The sequence below is a fragment of the Micrasema longulum genome, unplaced genomic scaffold (genome assembly GCF_059751315.1).
Source record: "Micrasema longulum isolate JH-2025_06_02 unplaced genomic scaffold, ASM5975131v1 h1tg000261l, whole genome shotgun sequence".
Lineage (NCBI taxonomy): Eukaryota > Metazoa > Arthropoda > Insecta > Trichoptera > Brachycentridae > Micrasema > Micrasema longulum.
Genome location: NW_028277465.1, coordinates 2,157,141 through 2,179,793, shown reverse-complemented (window position 1 = coordinate 2,179,793; position 22,653 = coordinate 2,157,141). Strand labels below are relative to the sequence as shown.

The window sequence follows — 22,653 nt, the reverse complement described above, 5'->3', positions numbered from 1 at the left end:
TCCTACTCTGGTCGTTTTCGGACACTACCTGCAATTGAAGGTGCTCAGTGTTTACCTTGGACGCCTTAGAGGGCAATAATAAGTACTCGTACAAGCGGGGAAATCCGATTAGCACGCGAGAGGATTGCGAATTGCAGACAGTCTGATGCTGACAAGGTGGAGTGCAATAACCCGGCACCAGGACATCCTACTCTGGTCGTTTTCGGACACTACCTGCAATTGAAGGTGCTCAGTGTTTACCTTGGACGCCTTAGAGGGCAATAATAAGTACTCGTACAAGCGGGGAAATCCGATTAGCACGCGAGAGGATTGCGAATTGCAGACAGTCTGATGCTGACAAGGTGGAGTGCAATAACCCGGCACCAGGACATCCTACTCTGGTCGTTTTCGGACACTACCTGCAATTGAAGGTGCTCAGTGTTTACCTTGGACGCCTTAGAGGGCAATAATAAGTACTCGTACAAGCGGGGAAATCCGATTAGCACGCGAGAGGATTGCGAATTGCAGACAGTCTGATGCTGACAAGGTGGAGTGCAATAACCCGGCACCAGGACATCCTACTCTGGTCGTTTTCGGACACTACCTGCAATTGAAGGTGCTCAGTGTTTACCTTGGACGCCTTAGAGGGCAATAATAAGTACTCGTACAAGCGGGGAAATCCGATTAGCACGCGAGAGGATTGCGAATTGCAGACAGTCTGATGCTGACAAGGTGGAGTGCAATAACCCGGCACCAGGACATCCTACTCTGGTCGTTTTCGGACACTACCTGCAATTGAAGGTGCTCAGTGTTTACCTTGGACGCCTTAGAGGGCAATAATAAGTACTCGTACAAGCGGGGAAATCCGATTAGCACGCGAGAGGATTGCGAATTGCAGACAGTCTGATGCTGACAAGGTGGAGTGCAATAACCCGGCACCAGGACATCCTACTCTGGTCGTTTTCGGACACTACCTGCAATTGAAGGTGCTCAGTGTTTACCTTGGACGCCTTAGAGGGCAATAATAAGTACTCGTACAAGCGGGGAAATCCGATTAGCACGCGAGAGGATTGCGAATTGCAGACAGTCTGATGCTGACAAGGTGGAGTGCAATAACCCGGCACCAGGACATCCTACTCTGGTCGTTTTCGGACACTACCTGCAATTGAAGGTGCTCAGTGTTTACCTTGGACGCCTTAGAGGGCAATAATAAGTACTCGTACAAGCGGGGAAATCCGATTAGCACGCGAGAGGATTGCGAATTGCAGACAGTCTGATGCTGACAAGGTGGAGTGCAATAACCCGGCACCAGGACATCCTACTCTGGTCGTTTTCGGACACTACCTGCAATTGAAGGTGCTCAGTGTTTACCTTGGACGCCTTAGAGGGCAATAATAAGTACTCGTACAAGCGGGGAAATCCGATTAGCACGCGAGAGGATTGCGAATTGCAGACAGTCTGATGCTGACAAGGTGGAGTGCAATAACCCGGCACCAGGACATCCTACTCTGGTCGTTTTCGGACACTACCTGCAATTGAAGGTGCTCAGTGTTTACCTTGGACGCCTTAGAGGGCAATAATAAGTACTCGTACAAGCGGGGAAATCCGATTAGCACGCGAGAGGATTGCGAATTGCAGACAGTCTGATGCTGACAAGGTGGAGTGCAATAACCCGGCACCAGGACATCCTACTCTGGTCGTTTTCGGACACTACCTGCAATTGAAGGTGCTCAGTGTTTACCTTGGACGCCTTAGAGGGCAATAATAAGTACTCGTACAAGCGGGGAAATCCGATTAGCACGCGAGAGGATTGCGAATTGCAGACAGTCTGATGCTGACAAGGTGGAGTGCAATAACCCGGCACCAGGACATCCTACTCTGGTCGTTTTCGGACACTACCTGCAATTGAAGGTGCTCAGTGTTTACCTTGGACGCCTTAGAGGGCAATAATAAGTACTCGTACAAGCGGGGAAATCCGATTAGCACGCGAGAGGATTGCGAATTGCAGACAGTCTGATGCTGACAAGGTGGAGTGCAATAACCCGGCACCAGGACATCCTACTCTGGTCGTTTTCGGACACTACCTGCAATTGAAGGTGCTCAGTGTTTACCTTGGACGCCTTAGAGGGCAATAATAAGTACTCGTACAAGCGGGGAAATCCGATTAGCACGCGAGAGGATTGCGAATTGCAGACAGTCTGATGCTGACAAGGTGGAGTGCAATAACCCGGCACCAGGACATCCTACTCTGGTCGTTTTCGGACACTACCTGCAATTGAAGGTGCTCAGTGTTTACCTTGGACGCCTTAGAGGGCAATAATAAGTACTCGTACAAGCGGGGAAATCCGATTAGCACGCGAGAGGATTGCGAATTGCAGACAGTCTGATGTTGACAAGGTGGAGTGCAATAACCCGGCACCAGGACATCCTACTCTGTTCGTTTTCGGACACTACCTGCAATTGAAGGTGCTCAGTGTTTACCTTGGACGCCTTAGAGGGCAATAATAAGTACTCGTACAAGCGGGGAAATCCGATTAGCACGCGAGAGGATTGCGAATTGCAGACAGTCTGATGTTGACAAGGTGGAGTGCAATAACCCGGCACCAGGACATCCTACTCTGTTCGTTTTCGGACACTACCTGCAATTGAAGGTGCTCAGTGTTTACCTTGGACGCCTTAGAGGGCAATAATAAGTACTCGTACAAGCGGGGAAATCCGATTAGCACGCGAGAGGATTGCGAATTGCAGACAGTCTGATGTTGACAAGGTGGAGTGCAATAACCCGGCACCAGGACATCCTACTCTGTTCGTTTTCGGACACTACCTGCAATTGAAGGTGCTCAGTGTTTACCTTGGACGCCTTAGAGGGCAATAATAAGTACTCGTACAAGCGGGGAAATCCGATTAGCACGCGAGAGGATTGCGAATTGCAGACAGTCTGATGCTGACAAGGTGGAGTGGAGTGCACAGGGCATCCTACTCTGTTCATTGTTCGGACACTACCTGCAATAGGGAAATATCACACACTACGAATACCGATAAAAATATATTAAATGGATTTAGAATAATTAATTGTATTTTCAAAATCAATATAGATATTGTGGAGAAATTTTTTCATACATAAATGTAAAAAAGAAATTTTCATTAAATTTAAAATTTAACGTATTTACGTTGCTAGAAAAACGCGACGTGTTTGGCCTCGGTTGTTGTGACGTCAAAATTCGTGATAATTTTCTGAACAAATTTCAGTGGCCAGAAACAAATAAACGTGAATTGTGACGTATTAGGCGCGTGGTCAATGGAATTACCGTTTTTGCGGGAATTAAAAATTTAAAAATATTTTTTATGCCACTAATAACAAAGAAAAATTTATTTTTTACTGGACACTATTTTATAGACCTTTATTACTTTGAAAATGTAAAATAGCGATTAGCACGCGAGAGGGTTGCAAGTGCAGAAGGTGTGAAAACATGGAACGTTCGTAATATTATCGAATTGTGAGGTTCGACGAGAAAATTGATTTTTTCTAAATATTGAGCTCGTAGATATTAGGTACAGTGCGTTTGAATGCTTAATAAGTCTATATTAATGTGTTAGTGCCTGTCGGTGAACCAAGTAAACATACGCATGTCGTTTGCGTTAGTGGGCACACTATAATGATTAATATGGAGAGATATCGCTACGCACACATAAAGCAGCGTAATTGAAGATTTGAATTAACTGTACCGAACTGAAATGTTTGATTCGCTAGAAAAAAAAAAGACGAAAAATAATTAAGTTTGAAAAATACTAAAAAATACTATTTATTATTTATTACACTCTGGTCTATCATCATATTTTCATCATTACCCTTTTCGCTTCCAGTGGTCAGGGCACTGCAGCGGTACACCATTCAATCGTCTGTTTAAGATAAGGCGATTAGTCATACGCTTAAGGTAAGTCCAGGGATAGTAATATAATGTTGTTTTCTTTTTCTTTCTTTTTTTTTTTTTTTTTTTCAATCTTACTATTATATTATATATGTATAAATATCTGTGTATGAATTAAATGTGAATATGTAATATTTTATATGTATTTTAAATATATTTTTAATAAGTATCATATATTAAATAATGTAAATGAATGCCTCGACTCGGGTTGTGCCCAGTGAGGTATTCATATTTAAAAAAAAAGTTTAATGTAAAACGTGAAATAATATATAAAATATTGTAGTGAACCACACTGACAATAAATATTTCACGTTGCCGGGAATCGAACCCAGGACCTTAAGTATGATTGGCGAATGCGCCAAATAATGCACTATGAGGCCGACTTATTTCCATTCAATTTTATTTATTTGAGAGCAGCCATCGAGTCAAAAACGCGCTTTCTGGTTCTATTTCACAAACATAACTGTAATTATCACGCGCCCGTACACAGATATTGATTTTGCGTATTGAAAACATGTTTTTTGGTTCAATTTCACACACAGAATCGTATTCTTTATAGGTCCGGACTCCGGACACGGAAACTGGTCGTTCACGTGCCGTAAAAAAGTAAGTGTAAAACGAGGTTCTGTATTTACTTTACGACTTCATGCTCGACGTTAGTATCTAATCAAATTTTAGTTATTATAGGCACAATAATGGTCTCCGAAACAATAAAGCTACAATGAAATATTACCATGGTATTTTCTTTTGTAAACACGTGGATTTGAGACCTTGAATTTGGTGAAATTCACGAGCGGGTTCACCAGTTCGTCGCCTTTTTGGGCGTACGACCTCAAGTGCGTAATAGGTCGTACACAATATTCCATACTCTGTGTTCCGTTGGTCGGCTAATCTGTGACGACATAGCTTGACCATTCACCACCGAGACTCGAGACCCTTCCAAATTAGTGATTTCATGGTCACGGTCGACGTAGAAATGTAGAATAACTTGTAACAATGGACCGCGTTATATTTCTGGGCTTGCTAGGCTGCATGCCGTGATACCTTCTTACTTCATACCAAAAGGTTTGCTCCAGGAATAATGTTTTTCATTAAATATGAAGAAAATGGTATCCAATATACTCATAGATAAAGTAATAGTATAATAGGTTTATTGGAAAGTTGCGTAAACCTTACAATTTTAATGCTTTAAATTCGCCCCTCAAATCATCTGGGTGACTGTAAATTTTATCATGCCAAAAAAACGGAAGATCCTTTTCTCGCATTGTGCTAAAACCCCTTTCGGTGAATTCTCTAAATGCTTTTGGGCTGCGATTACAATTGGAAGTTAAGGGCGTCATACCTTCACCATGACGGTATAGTTGAAGGTAAATTCTCCCGAGCGATTACGAAGATTCACTACCGACCCCCCATCTTCAAGATTTGGATGAATATATTAATATGTTCCAAGGGAACGCGTACGAGACTACGCACTTGAGCGACATACCTTCATTATGACGTCATAGTTGAAGATAAATTCTCCCGAGCGATGTATCGACGGGTCTAGTACCTCACGGTACACATATCTACTAATTAAAAGTGTCAAAAATTCGTTTCATAAATCGTAGAAAGCACACAGTCGTTTAATTATCGTTAGACGAAACCGATAAATATTTATTTAAAAATACTTAAGTTTATCACGTAAAACACGGCTTATGCAGAATATTCAATTATTTTTTTTAAAAATACTTTATTTAACGTTTCAATTTGATGCAGATGAATAAACTTGCGTTGCTAACGAGAAATAAATAAATATATTTAGTACGACTTTACGTTCACCGGATTACTGGTTATAAATTAAAAAGCGTCTTAAATCGTACATCACGCGATTTAAGACGGAATGAATACACATTAATATGGTAAAATTAATAATGTAATTCATTTTTCATAAAAAAATTGTCTGAAACGAGCCGATACGCATATAAGTGGAGAAACGAGTGCATGGCGTGGTATAAAGCACATCATGCTTGTAGATTTACCACCGAAGCGATCATCCTTATGTTATATTTGTTTCATACCTTACTTCATTGGAAACGAACTTCTCTAAACATAAGCAATGCATTTATTTTAAATAATCTTATTAGCACAACACATAAAATGAACTATCGCTAATTTAAGACACCCACAATATCCACATTACAATACCGTACGACGGTAGAATGACTGAAAATATGATTAAATTAAATTAATTGGAGAGAAATAATTACACCAGATTCGCGTGCATGTACTCATTCACGTAATAAGTCGTTGGCGGTGCCACATACGTCCACGTAATAATATTGTTAAATGATTGCAAGGAAATTCTGGGCAATTAAGTGTGCGGCTTTTCTGTGGTTAGGTTACATATAATATGTTGCATGCAACGGGTACTGGTAGGCAGCACATGCCAGTGGATACATTCGGAAGAAAATCACACAATGCCATATTTTTGTTGACATGTCACGTAACGCCATGTGATGTAAGGTAAATATGGCTATTAACAAAATTAAATAACGTCATAACGTGGAATAGATAAGTTCTAATCTAATGTTCTGGAGGAAAATTGAGATATTTTTTTTACAATCTAGGGAAAAAGAAATACGGTGATTTTTGCAAGATGTTTTGCGGTAGACAATTTTCACACAAATAATCTTACTTAGTCCTTTAAATATAGTTTTCAGCAGTATCATCTTTGAATTAAATTATGATTAATTAAAGCCATTCCCTATAAATACTCCATTTTTCCTTTTTTAAATATATATTTTTTTAATGTGTAGTGACTACACAGCACCGTAACGCGCGGGTGTTTTTAGAACAGTAAGGGAAAGGTTAAAGGCCACTCTAGTTTTAGACCACCGTTATTTAACATCATGTTCGTACAGTAAAATACCTCGAGGGCATTTTATGTAATCATTTGTTATACTTTAATATTTTACATTAAAGAAAGAAAATTGTTTTCATAACGTGAATTTAATTAAGTTGTAATAGTGATTTCTACTATCAGCGGTGCTATTCTGAACCGCTCTCGTGGCCGTAGAAAACACTTTTATCTCGTGTATTTTGTATGTAAATACACGAGATAAAAGTGTTTTCTACGGCCGCAAGAGCGTTTGGAATATCACCCCTGGAGTCAAAATCATAACGTATTCATATTTATTTGACGTTTAATTATAAGTGTGGCCAGATATGAAGGAAAGTGTAAACGTATGCAAAAAATAAAAAAACCCAAATCAATCACACAGGGGGTAGAGAAGATTCAGAATACCACCCCTGGTTGGCATAGGTCAATTGTCGTGTTTCACCGTTTTTTATTCGGGAAAGTTGCAAACCAGTGCGCAGTGCTATTCTTGAAATAACGGAGCAGTGTGGCTGAATTTAGAAATTCTGTAAAACACTTACCCTCCCTGTAGTTGCAGGCCACAGGAAATTTAAAAGGAAGATTTTATATAAAATTCCATCAAAGACATATTATTGAAAAATGCACACACGGTAAATTTGCCCAAAATAGGAAAAGTACAGCCCTATCAAAGAAATGAATATGTACAGAAAACTTAGTAATAGGTAAGTATTTATACATGGAATATGATATATAAGGATAAGCAATTAAACTACCTTCGCGTGTATTTAGCTCGATTTACCTAATGAGGAACTTCAGCCCTACGGGAAATTGGATATAAATAATGTTTTCTTGCGCGCGGTACAAATTAGAGCATTAAATTGTACGGCAAAGTTTATTGAAAATGCATGAAAAAAAATCATTAAAAATATTTTAATAAAAACGCACTACTTTGAACGACGTCACTGTTTCATATGAACAGACAAATTATATGAGAGCTGTGAAGGATATCCGGTTTGCCTACCGTAAACGAACCAATCGGGAGAACTGACAGAGAAAAACATCTGACGCCACACGCGGAGTTATTTCAGAAGTACAAAAGATTTGGCTTAGTTTAATTAATAAAACTAAAAGCAGGTTTGTGACATCAATATTTCAATATTATATTCCCCTTTATCTCCTTAAGTGGTATTATCTCATTAGCTCCTGTAATATGTGACTTACGGGAGCACAAACGGCGTGTACAAACATCAATTGATTTTGATAGTAAAATGGCGAACCCGCTAATAATGACACGGTCTTACGAGTGTGACCTACAGACCGAATAATTGCGTACAACAATGAATGGGAACAATTATTACGAGATAAAAATACGTGATACACTATAACAATAACAGCTTTATCGTCAATGGGGAGTATCAATTTTCACAATAAAATTAATAAACAAAACATATCAAATTGCAATGCGCTCACTTTTGTTCGAGACAGGTTGGAATTTTGAAAGCCCATTATCACGTATCTTTCAAATTCACACGGAACCGTAGACTTGGGGTGGGTGGATACTAGAAGTCGTAAAAAAAATGTAACTGCTGTTTTAAAACAGTTACCCTTCCGAAATACTTGTAACAGTTTCACAAAAATAAATGAAATAGTTTTAAAAAAATAAAAACTAAATCACCAAGCGCAGAAGTAAATACAAAAATACGTTCGCTCGCGAACAATTCAACGCCCCGCCGCTCTCCGTACCGCGCTTCGCCCTAACTTCAAATCTTTATCCATAATACCTACCTGCTCGTATTGTTATCTCCCAAGGAAGAAGTACATACACATATACGCATGAAATCTCCCCGGCTCATCTTCACTCCGCCCCTCGCCCGCGCAAAAAAAAAACAAAAACATTTTTGAAGAAACATGTCAATACAAAACACGACGGTGAATTATTGTTGAATCTGCAGATATAGATATTTTTTATTTAAGCATTTGATTCATAAATGAAATTGTTGACTTTCGACTCGGTGGGTAGTCTGTCTGTCTGTCTGTCTGAAAGGAACTTTTAAGACTTTAGGGAGTTCGAGGATTTCATGAAATCCGGGATTAAGAACTATGGACTTAATTAAAAGCTAAAAAAATGTCTCATTCGTGTCGTACATACTACAAACAATACATTTAAATGAGAAGAGTACTAAATATTTATACATTTCAATAAGAAGATTACGGGGGTCATTACCATTAACTTAGTATTTTGTACATAAAATTGTAATAATCCAGAAACCGCGTACGCGCATCAAACTAAAGCCGCCTAAACTATTCATAAATGAGTAGTTTTACGTTTTGGCCATTAGTTTTTCCGTAGACATCGCTTAGTAGGCAACTGCCGATTAAAATTCAATTATGCCGTGTTGTGTCGTTTTTTAGGTGTCAAACTGCTGGGATCACATTTCTTGCGTAAGTAGCGAATTCACACATAATATTATATAAGAATTCGATTATTTTACCGTCTGTCAGATTGTGAAATAAAACAAGACGGACATTTTGTTAGTATTGCCAGGGTAGTAGAATTTTTTACCCGGCTTTCTATTAAAAAGCCTTAGTAAAATATTAAACGGTATTAATTTACTTAATTACTAAATATAAGAGTATAAACACAAGTTGGTACATGATTACAACACCAGGTTTACTAGTATGGAAGGGCAAGCTGTTCCTAGATATTGTAATAAATATGGCAAAAGGACACTGCAATACAGTATACCTAAAATATTTAACATGTTACCAAACAATATTAAAAATACTGAGTTAAATACAGGAGTGAGACGTTTGCTCAAATTATGGTTATTAGAAAAAAGTTTTTTGTATTAGTGATGTAATATGTAAGGTTTTTCAAGTAAAATTATTGTTAATGTAGGTTAAGTGTAAATAATCTATGTAATTTATAAGAACCTGCTGACAAATTGTATGTATGCAACTCAGCAGGACTTTAATTTAAGACTATTTTGTAAATATTTTTGAAAAATAAATAAAAAAAAAGAAAACAATATTATTTAATGTTTTTTTTACGTTTGCCTAGTAAAGGTACTTTTTTTTATAGCCCAGTCAGTAAATCTTTTTTTGTGGTAAAATATAACACAACACAAAATGAACTTATATTTGTGTTATGATAATAATTGTTCGCGGTTCGGCAACATTACGCGGCCACTTCACGCATGCGCGCAGGCAGGATGTCAGACTTTTAGATACGGTGCGATGTATGCAAACTTGGTTCTACGCGCATTCTGTTATATTACAATTTGATGATTTTGTAATAATATGAACAGATAATAGGAATTGTGTGTATTTCAGTGTAATGGTTTTACCCTTAGTTAGAGACATCGAAAACGACAATAAATAATTCGGTACCTACGTTAATTTAAAGATATAAGTTTTCAATATTTTTAAATGTTCTTATTAATATATTAAAACAGAGATGAAGAACATTTTATAGAAGGGAATACAGAAGTCTAGGGGGTATGACCTGTCATTGGCTGGTTCAAGTGGCGACAACTGTATAATTCACTATTCTGCCTATATTTGAACATCTATATTCTTCCATTTGTTGACGTTTGTGAAGTTAAAGAGCTGAATTGTTGCGGGAGAGATTCATATGATTGATTTATTTCACCCACATACTAGGGGCAACGCCTGAAAATATTTTTTAATTTTTATAATTCTTGGACCAGGTAAATTTATCAACAATGTTTTGAGTTGGTCCAAATTTTGAAAAATTGAAAAATATTTTCAGGCGCTACCTAGTATGTGGGTGAAATAATTCAATAGTATGAATCTCACCCGCAACAATAAAGGTTTCAGATCTTTAACTTCACAAACGTCAACAGATGGAAGAATCGAAGGAATACAAATGTTCAAATATAGGCAGAATGGTGAATGCTACAGTGTGTAAAGTGGCCACTTAAACCAGCCAATGACAGGTCATAAGCCCCGTGGATGCCTAGACTTTTTCTTCAAGTTCTTCATCTCTGTTGTAATGTGATAATATTAATAGCTCCCTAGGGGGTTTAATCTAGTCCATGTCTACAAAAATTCGGACAAACTCAAAACATTGCTGTTATATCGTTAAGATTGACTTTATGCTTGCATTAGTAGCACGGAATTCAAACTTAAATCGATATGTTTAACAGAAAGTTTCCAATTTCAGCAGCAGAACGAGTGTAACACATGTTTTGCTACAGTTTTGCCAATATTTATAGTTATAAATTATTTTCTTATTATCGATGTTTTTGCGAAATGGGTCAGTATTACAGTCGTCAACTAAAATAAATAAATATTTAAAATACGCTTAGTTTGATAGTCATTGAAAAATAATAATTCAAGAAACAATGAACTTCCTGAGAAGAAAACATTTCTTGGATTTATTTCTAGTAACTGGAGGGAATTCAACCCGCAACGCCAGTTTCACAGTTAGTCGTGTAACCAACAGCGCCACGACTCCTGTCTGACGCCGTCTGATGTATACGGGTGTTCATTAAACCCCGTCAGATCCGAAACCAAGATGATCAGTATGAGCAAGAAGACATATTGGCACATAAAAATATTTTTTTAGAACGAATATTTAAAAAAAAAAAAGCAAATGGTTGCTTACGTCTGCAGGGGTGAATGAGCGGGGGGGGTAGGGGGAATCTGAAACTGCGCCGTGCTCCCCTCACTTCTCCCCTGCAGAAGTAAGCAACCATTTGTTTTTTTTTAAATTTGATTTTTAAAAATGTTCTTTTTTTCTAAATATTTTTTTAAATATGCTAATATGTCTTCTTGCCCATACTGATCATTGTGGTTTCGGATGTGACAGGGTTTAAAGAACACCTGTATATAGGGAATAAATACAATAATGCAATTAAAATATAACTAAGTCGGAATTATTATGAATCGCAAATAGGCACATGTGTTGTGTCTGTTTGAAATATTAAAAAAAAATATCTAACGATTATTCCAGATATGTGGGACAAAAAAGGGCATACTCATTCAAATACTATTTTTTAAACCTTAGAATACTTATTTATTTTCTTGAACTGTATCGGTAATATGATTACATAGATTAGGTGCAAATTAAATGAACTTACATTGTTACAAATTACGAGGAGTATAAATTTAGTACCAAAATAAGTAGGTTTCTTGGTAAATAAAATACAAAATATAGTAACATTGTAAACAAATAGATACCGCGTCGGAGAAATAAAATATTGTTTGCTACTGAAGTGGTCACTGAGCGGATGTTGAGAATTAATATCGGTCACAGTTAGTTCGTAGGCATCGTGTTGATAATATTAAATTATGCTATTGATTCCTATCAGCCGCTTCTTGTTATACTGAGCTCGATACTTGTACTTAATACTCCTCAGCAAGCAGCGAGTTAGGCTTATCTTCTATTCCTCGCGCTGGCGTAAGGCGGTGGCGGTGCACACGTTTTGTTTACAAGTGTATGATGTAATCAATACAGAAACCAGAAACTAATAATAATCCGACCGCCCGAACTCGTACCCATACCAGAACCTAGCCAACCTATCTCTAGCCAGTAACAACACTGGCTGTGTATATTTTTATTATTATTTACGGCCACTGTTTTGATTACTCTAACCTAAAATTGCGTCACGTATCACGTGATATCGCGGTACTTAAAAAGATCAATATGAGAGAAAATGTACACAATGAATATTGCACAATATGATTCTTTCGCGTAGATTATACGCCGTAAATGGATGGATTGATAAAACGCCACGAGAAACGGCGTAATCACGGACCGCGACCTACTGCGCCGAAGGAACGAGCGAGCTGGGAGTAGAGCTGATCGCCTACTTCCGACCGCGGCACGTTTCCTTGTTTACATCGAACTCGTATAAAAATGCACTTACGTTCTCGGAAGCTGCAGCGAGGGCCCTCCCTTCCGTTGGAGCACACCGTCGACAAACACGCCGTTCTTCCCGTTGCAGGTCATAAAGAACGCCGGATGGTCGAAGAACACTTCCAAGTGCCGCCTGGATATGAAGCTCGAGTGGCCCATGTTGACGTCCACGTCGCCGCGGCTGCTGTTGCGCCCGATCACGATGTGTTTCTGCCGCACGAGGTACTCGAAGTCACGACCCTCGAGGCGCGCGATGGGGGCCCCCGTCACATCGGGAGCCCACTGCACCTTGGATGGGCTGGCCGGGGCCGACTTGAGGGCCAGCAGAGCCCAGGCGTCGCTCTCGGCGTTCCTCGGATATTGGGACATTCTTCTTCCGACACTTTCGATCCGGGGTCACACTTCGCCACACCGCACCGTGTTTACCCACAGCGAAAACGTGGGTGGCAAAACATTAATGCACACTTAGCCGAGAATAAGATAACATTTTGAGAATAAGTAACACTCGGACTAGATAATAATCACTGTTAAATTTAACAGAAAAGAAAATAACGCATATTAAATTATGGATTTCCTTTACAAATTTAGCAGCAGTCAGTGCACGCGATCCTTACAAATTTCTTCGACGTTGAGGTTACTGTTACTAACATGACGCACATGCGCGCAGTTTCCACTTTCTGCCTGTAAACAAGAATTATATAAACAACCACGTGATTCGAGTTATTTAAAATTAAAATATAACCCGAAGATATAAGTTTCTTTACAGAAAAAACCTTCGATATACGAGTACGGATTAAGGTAAATATGTAGTTCAGTTGATCTGATCAATATTGTACTTTATAGGACTTTAAATCAACATGAGGCGCGACGGTATATAACCAAAAATGACAATTCGGTACACGCAGTACAAAATAATGGACATGGACAACGTTTAGATTGTTGTTGGTAACGCCATCTAGTGTAGAACTGGTGTAAAAAATTGTTATTTTTTCTTTTAAGTTAGCGGGAAATTTAAAATATTGAAAATAAGGTTATTAACACCAAGCAAGTACAAAAGCTTTATTTTATTATTTATAAACATCCCGTTGTTTCAGAGTAATAAGCTGATTTAACATTTTATTCATGGTTTGTTGGTGTCGTTAGTAAACAATATTTGGCTAATGAATATGAATGATATGGTTTTGTGTTGGTAATTCTTATGAGGTCCCATAGCCAACTTTACGGATATAAAAGTCAAGTTGATAAACGTCACGCGTGACTTGTTATTATTATTTATAATTTTGTAATGTTTGTTTATTTCCATTTCGATTACTAAATTTTATTTCAGTAACATTATTAGTTAAGGTTTTCTTTTATTACTTGAAGAAATATTTCACAGGTATGATTCACTATTCGATTACTCATTATTGTTATCTATTTTTTTAAAACATTTATTTATGATTGTGTGTAGAAAGTACATTATTATGCAGGTAAGTTTTTTATTATGCCTTCATAACAACATAAGCTTCTACAGTGAAATATTTGTATTTTGACTTACATTAGTCAAAATACTATATAATATATTTCACATACTTGAAAAAGGTGCACGAATTATTATATTTAAGAAAACAAAATATTTTAATAAACTTGTTTTATTGCGCAATAACTTAGTTACACCTATTCGACCTGTTCTTAAATCCGGAATATTTTTCTAGGCTAGAGTGTGATTATCTCAGTTTAATCAAAATGGCAGATTTTAGTGTTTTCATAATGTATTATAGAAATTAGGTCATTGTTTATTTCAATTTTAGAAACTTGTTTAAATAAGTTTAAATAAATAGGGTGGGTCAACTAATCATTGGTAAAATGACACAATTAAAAAATATTTCAACCGTTTTTAGTCTCACTTAAGACCAAAATTATTAATAGCTGAACTATATGATAGATTAGTCATTAATGTATTTATGTAGAATACTTTATCTAAAATATTTGTAAAACATCATCATCAAACCCTAATACGCACCTGCTGGTGCATAGGGCACTGCATTGGAAAAGTACATACAGTGTATCTTGATCATGTGTTACAGGAAGGTATGGTGATCAGTATTACGCTTCAAATTGTTGTAATGGGAATCACATATTATCGAAATTGTCAAACACACCAATTCCCTCTTATACTTAATAAGGAAAACATTCGCTCACATCACCCAAGATTTGTTCCTCAAAATTTATAAAACATATGTTCGTCCACTCCTGGAGTATGCCTACCGAATCTGGAGTCTCTATTTTAAAAAAGACAAAGAGTTGTTGGAGAAAGTCCAGAGAAGAGCAACTAAAATAATAGTTTCTCTAAGAAATAAATCAGACGAGAACCGCTTAAGGGAGCTCAGGTTAAGTTCACTGGAAGAGCGGAGGCAGCATGGTGACTTTATTGAAACGTTCAAAATCTTAACTGAGCAATATAATTTACCCAAGTTGAAATCAATGTTCACTATGAATGAAAACCGCCATCTCAGAGGTCATTCATTGAAACTCAACACTACCTCCTTCTCATCCAACCCCGGGAAGAACTTCCTGACAAACCGAGTTGTGGAGAAATGGAATGGACTTCCCGAGAAATTGATTGGGGCTAGTTCAGTTAATGTGTTCAAAAACCGCCGAGATGCACACATCAATTTATAATGTTTAATAACCACGCACACTTGATATACACGCACCAGCTTAATAGCTGCTAGTGTATTACTAATAATAATAAATTAAGAATATTCTCTGAAAATAACACAGGCAAATTGAGCCACGTCCTCTATAGTAAATTATATCGCGTGTCTGCGCATGATGAATAGAATTAGAACCCTGGATGCGTTCTTTTGACTTAATGGCTACTCTTGGATAAATCTTCTAAAAGAGAAAATTCACTGAAGATTATCGTAGCTGGTTAGAGCTTTTGCCCGCTCTGATTGAAGTCTCGGGCTTGATTCCGTGCAAGGAATTGGATGGGCCAATGAAATGGCACTGGATTCGAATATAAGACTGATCTTCATGTATACACTCCAATGAGGAAGTTCAGTGCTACGGGAAATTGGATGTAAAAAAATGATTTCTTACATGCGGTAAAAATTAGCGCATTTAATTGTACTGTGAAGTTTCTCAAAGATCTATGAAAAAAATAATAAAAAATATTTTAATGAAAAAGAGCTACGTCACAGGTTCTTGTGAATCAATCAATCAATTACTGTGTTGTGATAGATTTCTTGTTTCCAGGTAGTAATTTTTTTCAGAATTTAGTGTATTTTGATACTGCGGCGTTCTAATTTTAAATGTCAGCACAACTCACCGGCGACAATTCGTGACGTTGAAATAATTCATTTTTATCGAAATGTATTTTTGTTAATTTATTCATACGTTTTTGAGAATCTTCACTGTACAATTTTTACTGCATGTCAGAAAACATTTTTTATATCCAATTTCCAGTAGCACTGAACTTTCTCATACTTCATTAGCATATAGTAATTAAAATTGTTAATTTACAATAGTAAGTATAAATCGAACACAAATAAACAGACTGTTAAATTAGTTTGAAAAAAAAACAAAATTCCAATTGAGGCTATTTTTAGTTTGTCCTAAATTGTGGTGTAGCGGGTTTGAACCTCAGACCTCTTATCTGTACACTACCATGGAACCACAATATTTTTTATGCTTTGCTTCTTTTTTACATTATTTTTAGATTCCTTCTTTTTTTTAAATTTGCTTTATTAGGGGATTAAGGGATGATAATGTGAATGTTACACAGTGTGCATAAAATGATCCCCACCTTCTCAAAAAACTTCTCCATGTCTAATACTGATGTCATTTTTCTGGGTTATTATGCAATATGTTCATCCTTTTTGCTGATATTTCGGACAGCACTGTAGCGTCCATCATCTGGGCTGATGGATTCTACAATGTTGTCCAAAACATTTTGTCGGCTTGTTCTAGTATAATTGAAAAATTATTATTAAAATAATTTTAAAAATGCTTTGTGATTTAATCTTTTATTTACATACATAATGACATACAAACTTCATTTATAAACGACATACAAAAATATAATAATCATTTTCACATAAAAAAATTTATTGTAATTGAACAAAATACAGGTTATATAAAATTTAAGAACGCCATTGACTAAAAAATACACATTTATTTCATAACTTAGAATGCTTTTATTTACAAATATTTGTTCAATTATTTTTTGTAAAGATGGACACTACATTGGATTTACAGTTTTTGTAAAATAGACTAATGTAACGCAACACCTTAAGTTTTTATTTAAGCATTTGTTACTCAATTATATCACAGATTTCGCACCCATCCCCCACTATGTAATAATAATGCTCGTTTGTCTATCATTCTGGTTCGATTTCCGACATGGTTGACAGCTTGCCCACCACATACCCTACACCGCATCTGAGGACATAAGTATCCCACATACATGGAAAATTAGCTCTTTGCCAAACGAGAAAAGCTGCCCATGGAGCTCTCTGTAATCTGGTAGCCTCAGCATCTTTGTGCTGAAAGAAAGTAATCCAGAAGTACATAATATGTACTTCATTGGATTGAGAAAAGAGGGAAGTGAATTCTTTACTGACTGGGATCAAATTGATCGGACCATGATCAATTCGCCGAAATGATTATAAAACTGATGACAAATTATTTGACATGAAATAATATTTATTAAAAAAAGGTTTTTACGCTAGAATATTTCTTAGTCCTTGGACTGGCACCTTAAGCGTAAGCGTCTTACCTTCATGTAACAAAAAAAACGATTAAGATACGCTGCGATTGGTGTACCAATGCAGTGCCCTATGCACTATTCAGTGTGGAAAGGGAATAATAAAGATGATGAATATTTAGCTGATGTTTTTTTAATAATTTTTCCTAGTAAATTATTTGTTAAGAATTTATTTTAAACTAGTCATCTAGCTGTGTCAAGCAAGCCACACCTCTGTTTATCCAATGCCTCTCCGGGAGGTCACTATTGAATGTCATATTGGTGACAAAGTTGCTCGAGTGTCCCGTTGTAGCAAGTACCCCTCTCCGAGCACTCGTCTTGTAGATCGGGCAGAAGTAGCTCGGAGGGGGGTTAAAGTCCGCTTTCTTGGCCGGACGTAACCACATTATAGGAACTGTGTCAAATAGAATTTTCGCAAACGATTCGTCTAATTTTTTAAGATTGCGGTTCCATCTAGCACCTTCCAGGAACAATCCCTGAAAAGAGTACACATTTATTTATTTAATAGTGAAATTGTAGCCAGCAAATCTTTACGGGTTATTTAACCTATTACGCAATGTAGACTGTGAAGGTAGAATAACACGATGAATTAAAAGTTAATGAATAGAAAGCAGATAGCTGCTAAACTGCCGATATATACTTAAAAATATGTCCATATTATGTGTAGAAGCTGTATTCAGCATGCGAATTGCTCCATTAATAGTGAATTCATATGTATACATATACGCATACAGTCGAACTCGGTTATAATGATCACGGAAATAGCGAGATCTCGGATGTAACGAGGAAACATAAGTTGACATTTTAGTTCTTGGTTTTTCTATACAATTATTAACTGTTATAACGAGCTACTTCTCAGACATACCGAACAAAAATGTTGTAAAAAATTACACAAAAAATCTTCAATTGTTAAAAACATCATTCTCGAAATAAGAACCTAAGTAATAAAATCCAAATGGTCGGCTAATGTAAAGGATAAATACCGCCGAGCGTTGGGATCGGATTATGTTTATGATAGCTATGTATGTGTCTAAGTACCTAATTGGATTTTTCGCTGACAATATTGAAAAAAGAACACACACAAAAAGTGTATTGTAAATTGTCCTCGGCACAGGTTATCTCAGTTATGATACATTATTTTGAATGTCTTATATTTTTTTAATGCAAAAATCAATAAATAAATAAATTAGGTACCATTATGTTTAATTAACGCAGATAATTTAAACAAACTTTTTCTTTTATTGTTTGAATGGCAATTATCCAATTAATCTGGGCCTCTAATTCCTAAAAACTAATTTAGTCATTCGTTTTAGAAACTTCAATGCCATAGCGATGGCGGCATTGCAGTGCAAAGGGTTAAAAATAAATTTTGTTATAAAAGAGATATTAGATATTAACCATTACAATGATGATATTTTTTTACAGAATTTTAAAAAAGTGTGCAAAACAAAAAAAGTGGTGTTGGAATAAAAATTTTACTCACTTCTGTGAAAACACTTTCATCAAACTTTTCCTGTATTTGCTGCATGGAAATGGTTTTATGTATGGCATTAATAATTAATATGTAATAATGTATCAGACAAGATTGATAAAAAATATTTATTTTTTAAACTTGTTTTTACCTTTGCATATACACCAAAAGTTGGTTCACTCGGGGCACTGGATTCATATATAGAAATCTCAAACTCATAGTGTAGTTGATCAATGGGGATTTTGTACTTCCTAGAGTAGTTTTGTAAAACTCCAGTGAGAAAAGATTGTGTGAAATAAAACCCAGACAGCCAATACACTATTGGAGGTCCGTTTTCTATCCAGTCTTGAAGGAATTTCAATCTGAAATTATTTTTAAAAATGTATTTATGAAAAACATTCAAGTTTGTTAGAGAAAATTCTTGGTGGAAATTCATTGTAATTTGTTATAGAAATAAAATATGAGTGATCCAAATTTGTGGATCACTCCTTTTTTTATTATTTTATAATAAATTACAATGAAACATGCAAATTAACTTATAGTGTAAATAAATAAATAAAAAATGGATTATTAAAATTTGTGTTTGATCTGTTTACACACAGTATAATTAGATAAATAAATATATTTGAATCAAGATTATTTTAAGTATGAATTGTAAAGTTTTTTCTGCTCAAAATTGAATTTTAACATTTGTATTATTTCAATGTTATCTTGATATATTTGAATATTATATTATTATTTTACATTAGTAAGGTGCATAAAAATTATACTTTTTAATATTTTCAATAGCATATTAAAACCGATTAGATGTTTATTGCCCGGGAAAATGAACAGTAAATATTGAATGTTTACAAATTAATACAAACGTAAAATATATTTATCACAAGAATTCCATAGTTATGCAAGTATGACTGAGATAAAATAAAGAAAACAATGCATCTAGTGAGATGAAGAGAAGTAGAGGTTAAAGTTCAAAGATTTATTTTAATGGGGACAGAGTGTAAGAGAGACAAGAGTTACAAGTGTCGCAAAACGATTACAGGCATTGTGTGGTGTACAGAGGATAACTACTTACACCGAATATTTCAACACAATGGAGGTAAAATTAAACAGCCGAATAAAAAAAATATATACAAAAAGGTCTCGACGTTTTCTCTATAAAATTGGGCATAAACATATGTTTTTCATAACTTTATTGGTTTCCCTATCCTTATGTCTTCTTGGTCATCTTTAAAAGCCTCATGCTTAACAGTTTATATTTAAGAACAACAACAAATGCAGTTACATTGTATCATCAATTAATGAATTTATATGAACTGACTATATGCTCTGAAAAGTTTTACTAATTTTTGTGTCCCACATAGACCAACTGGACTTCATTTTTTGTTTCACATTCATCATCATAAAACTAATTATTCAATAAATTCGCCAGTTACACGCATGCAACAGTTAGCAATTTAATGCAGTGATGATTTAGATCGGTTATATACCTGCCATTGTTAATCAAGGCCCGTGTCCTTAAAAAAAAAATTGGGAATTTTATTACCAATATGTAATTAGATTTTTGCTTTTATGTTATTTATTTTTGTATAGTGTTAACCCTTCCCTTTTGTGATAAAAAAAAACGCACATTCCGGTGCTGCGTAGTCGTCAATACGCATACAAAAATGAGGGATTTAAAACCTAAAACGTGGACATTCATAGGCAGTTGCTTCAAGTCAAAAGTGATAACATTTCAAATATAATTGCTAAAATTATGAAAAAAAACATTCTAATGCTCATTCATTTCTAACGCTCGCAGCGCGAGCAAACAGATCACCCTTAGCGGAGTTCGAGAGCAACTGGCATTTTATGGCAGTGGTACAGGCTGACCTGCGTCTCGCGTGAAATCGTCTCTCTCAGTCATGAATATATCTATATAGCATCAAGAGTGAGACGTAAAGAGTATTTGAGGCATTTGTATATTCGGTTCTCTTTTACTTAATCGCCGCGACAATGGAACACATGGACAAGTTTTTGATTGTATAGGTGATTTATCTCCAATTTCTAATCAAATTCTTTTTCCCAAAATAAGTATTTATTATTTAATTATAAATTATTTCAATTGACATTTAAATGTATAATGAAGGAATAATGAAAATCTTAACCCAGTATTTATTATATTTACAGAGATACAAACGTTATTAGATGCAATGTGTATGGCTACATATCACTGGGAAGGGAGAGAATAAATAAATAAAGATTAAATTTTATTAAGCAGTCCTTATAAATAGATAGTAAATCATCACGTCTCTTGATTATATATATTATTAATCTTCCTTAGTCGAATTTTCACTCACTCACTGATAATACAGTATTAAAAAAATTTATATTATTAATGAGATTTGATTTAAAAAAAATTGACCCAAATGAAACCAATTATGTAAAGGCATTGTTATGCCTTCATGACTCGTGGTCTCAGGTATTTATACATTCATACTTCAAACCTCTTTTTTGATTTGTTTCAGTATTACAACATGGACGACAATGTTGAGATAGAGATTTCCGACAAGGACCGTTGGATAAGGGAGGCAGAAGCTGTGATCAACGATGTCAAGCATCATGTTCACTCTGTGGAAATTTCCAAAGAGTTACCCAAAACCAGCAGAACAATCTACCTAAATCTAATGACGCTGGAAATGAAGGAATACTGCATAGAAATGTCTTATTCCGGATTCCAAGTTGTCGGGGAACAGTTCGACGATAAAAGTTTATGTTCGGAAGAGTATTGTGAAACTCCGTACAGTTTACTTAGTATTATAAGTGCTACATATAAAAATTCATTTGCTAATGAGCTGATACAAAAATTGAAATCGCTGGAGAACAAAGCATAAATAACTTATTTGATTAAAAATTCCAACCTTAAAACAAATAATTTTTCAACGGGAATTGGTAGTCATAACAATACCTAATTTATTAATTTTGAAATAAACATGACTTATTAATAACTGCATGAAAGCAGGATGGTCGGTCTTTCATATTCAGTTCATTGTAGTCACTCCTGCATGATGATTGTAGCTAGTGTGTATTAAAATCTGTGATCGACAGTCAATTGAACAAAGATCACATGACCGCTCTGTCTACTCAGCCTGGAGAATATTTTTTAACACAAAACACTCACTAGAAGTAACACTCGAGCTAATTTGTAACCAATTAGTGCTTAGAAAAATTAGTAGCAGATGGTCAGTGCTGTTAACAGACAATACAAACGTTACACGAAAATAATGTTAATAAATCTTTCCCTTCCACATACGAATGTAATGTAATCACTAATCACTGTTGCGCTTTAATACGTATACCATATAACTACTTAATTTAGCTAAATGTGAGGTTAAATCCATTATTAAAAAACTAATGTTTTTATAAAATAATATTTTAGGTTAAGGAATGCACTTAGCGAAAAGTAAATGCTTTAAAAACATATTGTTTATTTGGAAATACTAATACCAGTAGATGATAAGTATTTGACATACTCTCTTAGATATCAGTTATTAATTTAATTACATGCATTGTGATATAAATTAAAAATAGACAGTAAAAATTGCATTTCATTGAAGTTTGCATTGTGATTCCATATTGGATAACTCAGAAGCTTTTATTTAATATTTAAGGACATTTTTTAAATTCATTCATTGTTTTTACACATACACTGATCAATTATTATTGTTATTGAATTGGTACAAATTTTTGTCTACAAAATAAATGATTTTCTATTTATTTTAATACAGCTATTTTTATTTATTT

General features: G+C 35.6%; 3 protein-coding genes across 9 annotated transcripts in view; 1 reads left to right on the top strand and 2 right to left on the bottom strand.

The window, feature by feature from the left end:
* The window catches only part of LOC148283115 (forkhead box protein K1-like), an 80,297-nt gene extending 67,279 nt beyond the window's left edge, over positions 1-13,018 (bottom strand). For both annotated transcript variants that reach the window (XM_088224082.1, XM_088224083.1), the window contains exon 1: positions 12,660-13,018. In XM_088224082.1, coding sequence (XP_088080208.1) covers positions 12,660-13,018 — 359 coding nt within the window. The remainder of the gene's footprint in view (positions 1-12,659) is intronic.
* Positions 13,019-13,860: 842 nt separating this feature from the next.
* Positions 13,861-22,632, top strand: LOC148283114 (GSK3B-interacting protein-like). Of its 4 annotated transcripts, none has more exons than XM_088224086.1 (2): positions 13,861-14,027; positions 21,378-22,632. In XM_088224086.1, the coding sequence occupies exon 2, from the start codon at positions 21,387-21,389 to the stop codon at positions 21,741-21,743; it is 357 nt and encodes a 118-aa protein (XP_088080212.1). In that variant the 5' UTR covers positions 13,861-14,027; positions 21,378-21,386; the 3' UTR covers positions 21,744-22,632. The 4 variants fall into 4 exon arrangements, with proteins under 4 accessions (XP_088080212.1, XP_088080213.1, XP_088080211.1 ...); XM_088224087.1 differs by lacking the exon at positions 13,861-14,027 and adding an exon at positions 14,393-14,416; XM_088224085.1 differs by lacking the exon at positions 13,861-14,027 and adding an exon at positions 19,816-19,969.
* Dnah3 (dynein heavy chain 3, axonemal) overlaps positions 14,485-22,653 on the bottom strand; it is a 54,882-nt gene continuing 46,713 nt past the window's right edge. For 2 of the 3 annotated variants that reach the window (XM_088224079.1, XM_088224081.1), the window contains 3 exons: positions 19,022-19,232; positions 18,883-18,921; positions 14,485-17,875 (listed from right to left, as the gene is read on the bottom strand). In XM_088224079.1, the coding sequence (XP_088080205.1) occupies positions 17,579-17,875; positions 18,883-18,921; positions 19,022-19,232 (547 nt within the window). In that variant the 3' untranslated portion in view covers positions 14,485-17,578. The remainder of the gene's footprint in view (positions 17,876-18,882; positions 18,922-19,021; positions 19,233-22,653) is intronic. The other variant, XM_088224080.1, reaches the window with a different exon arrangement.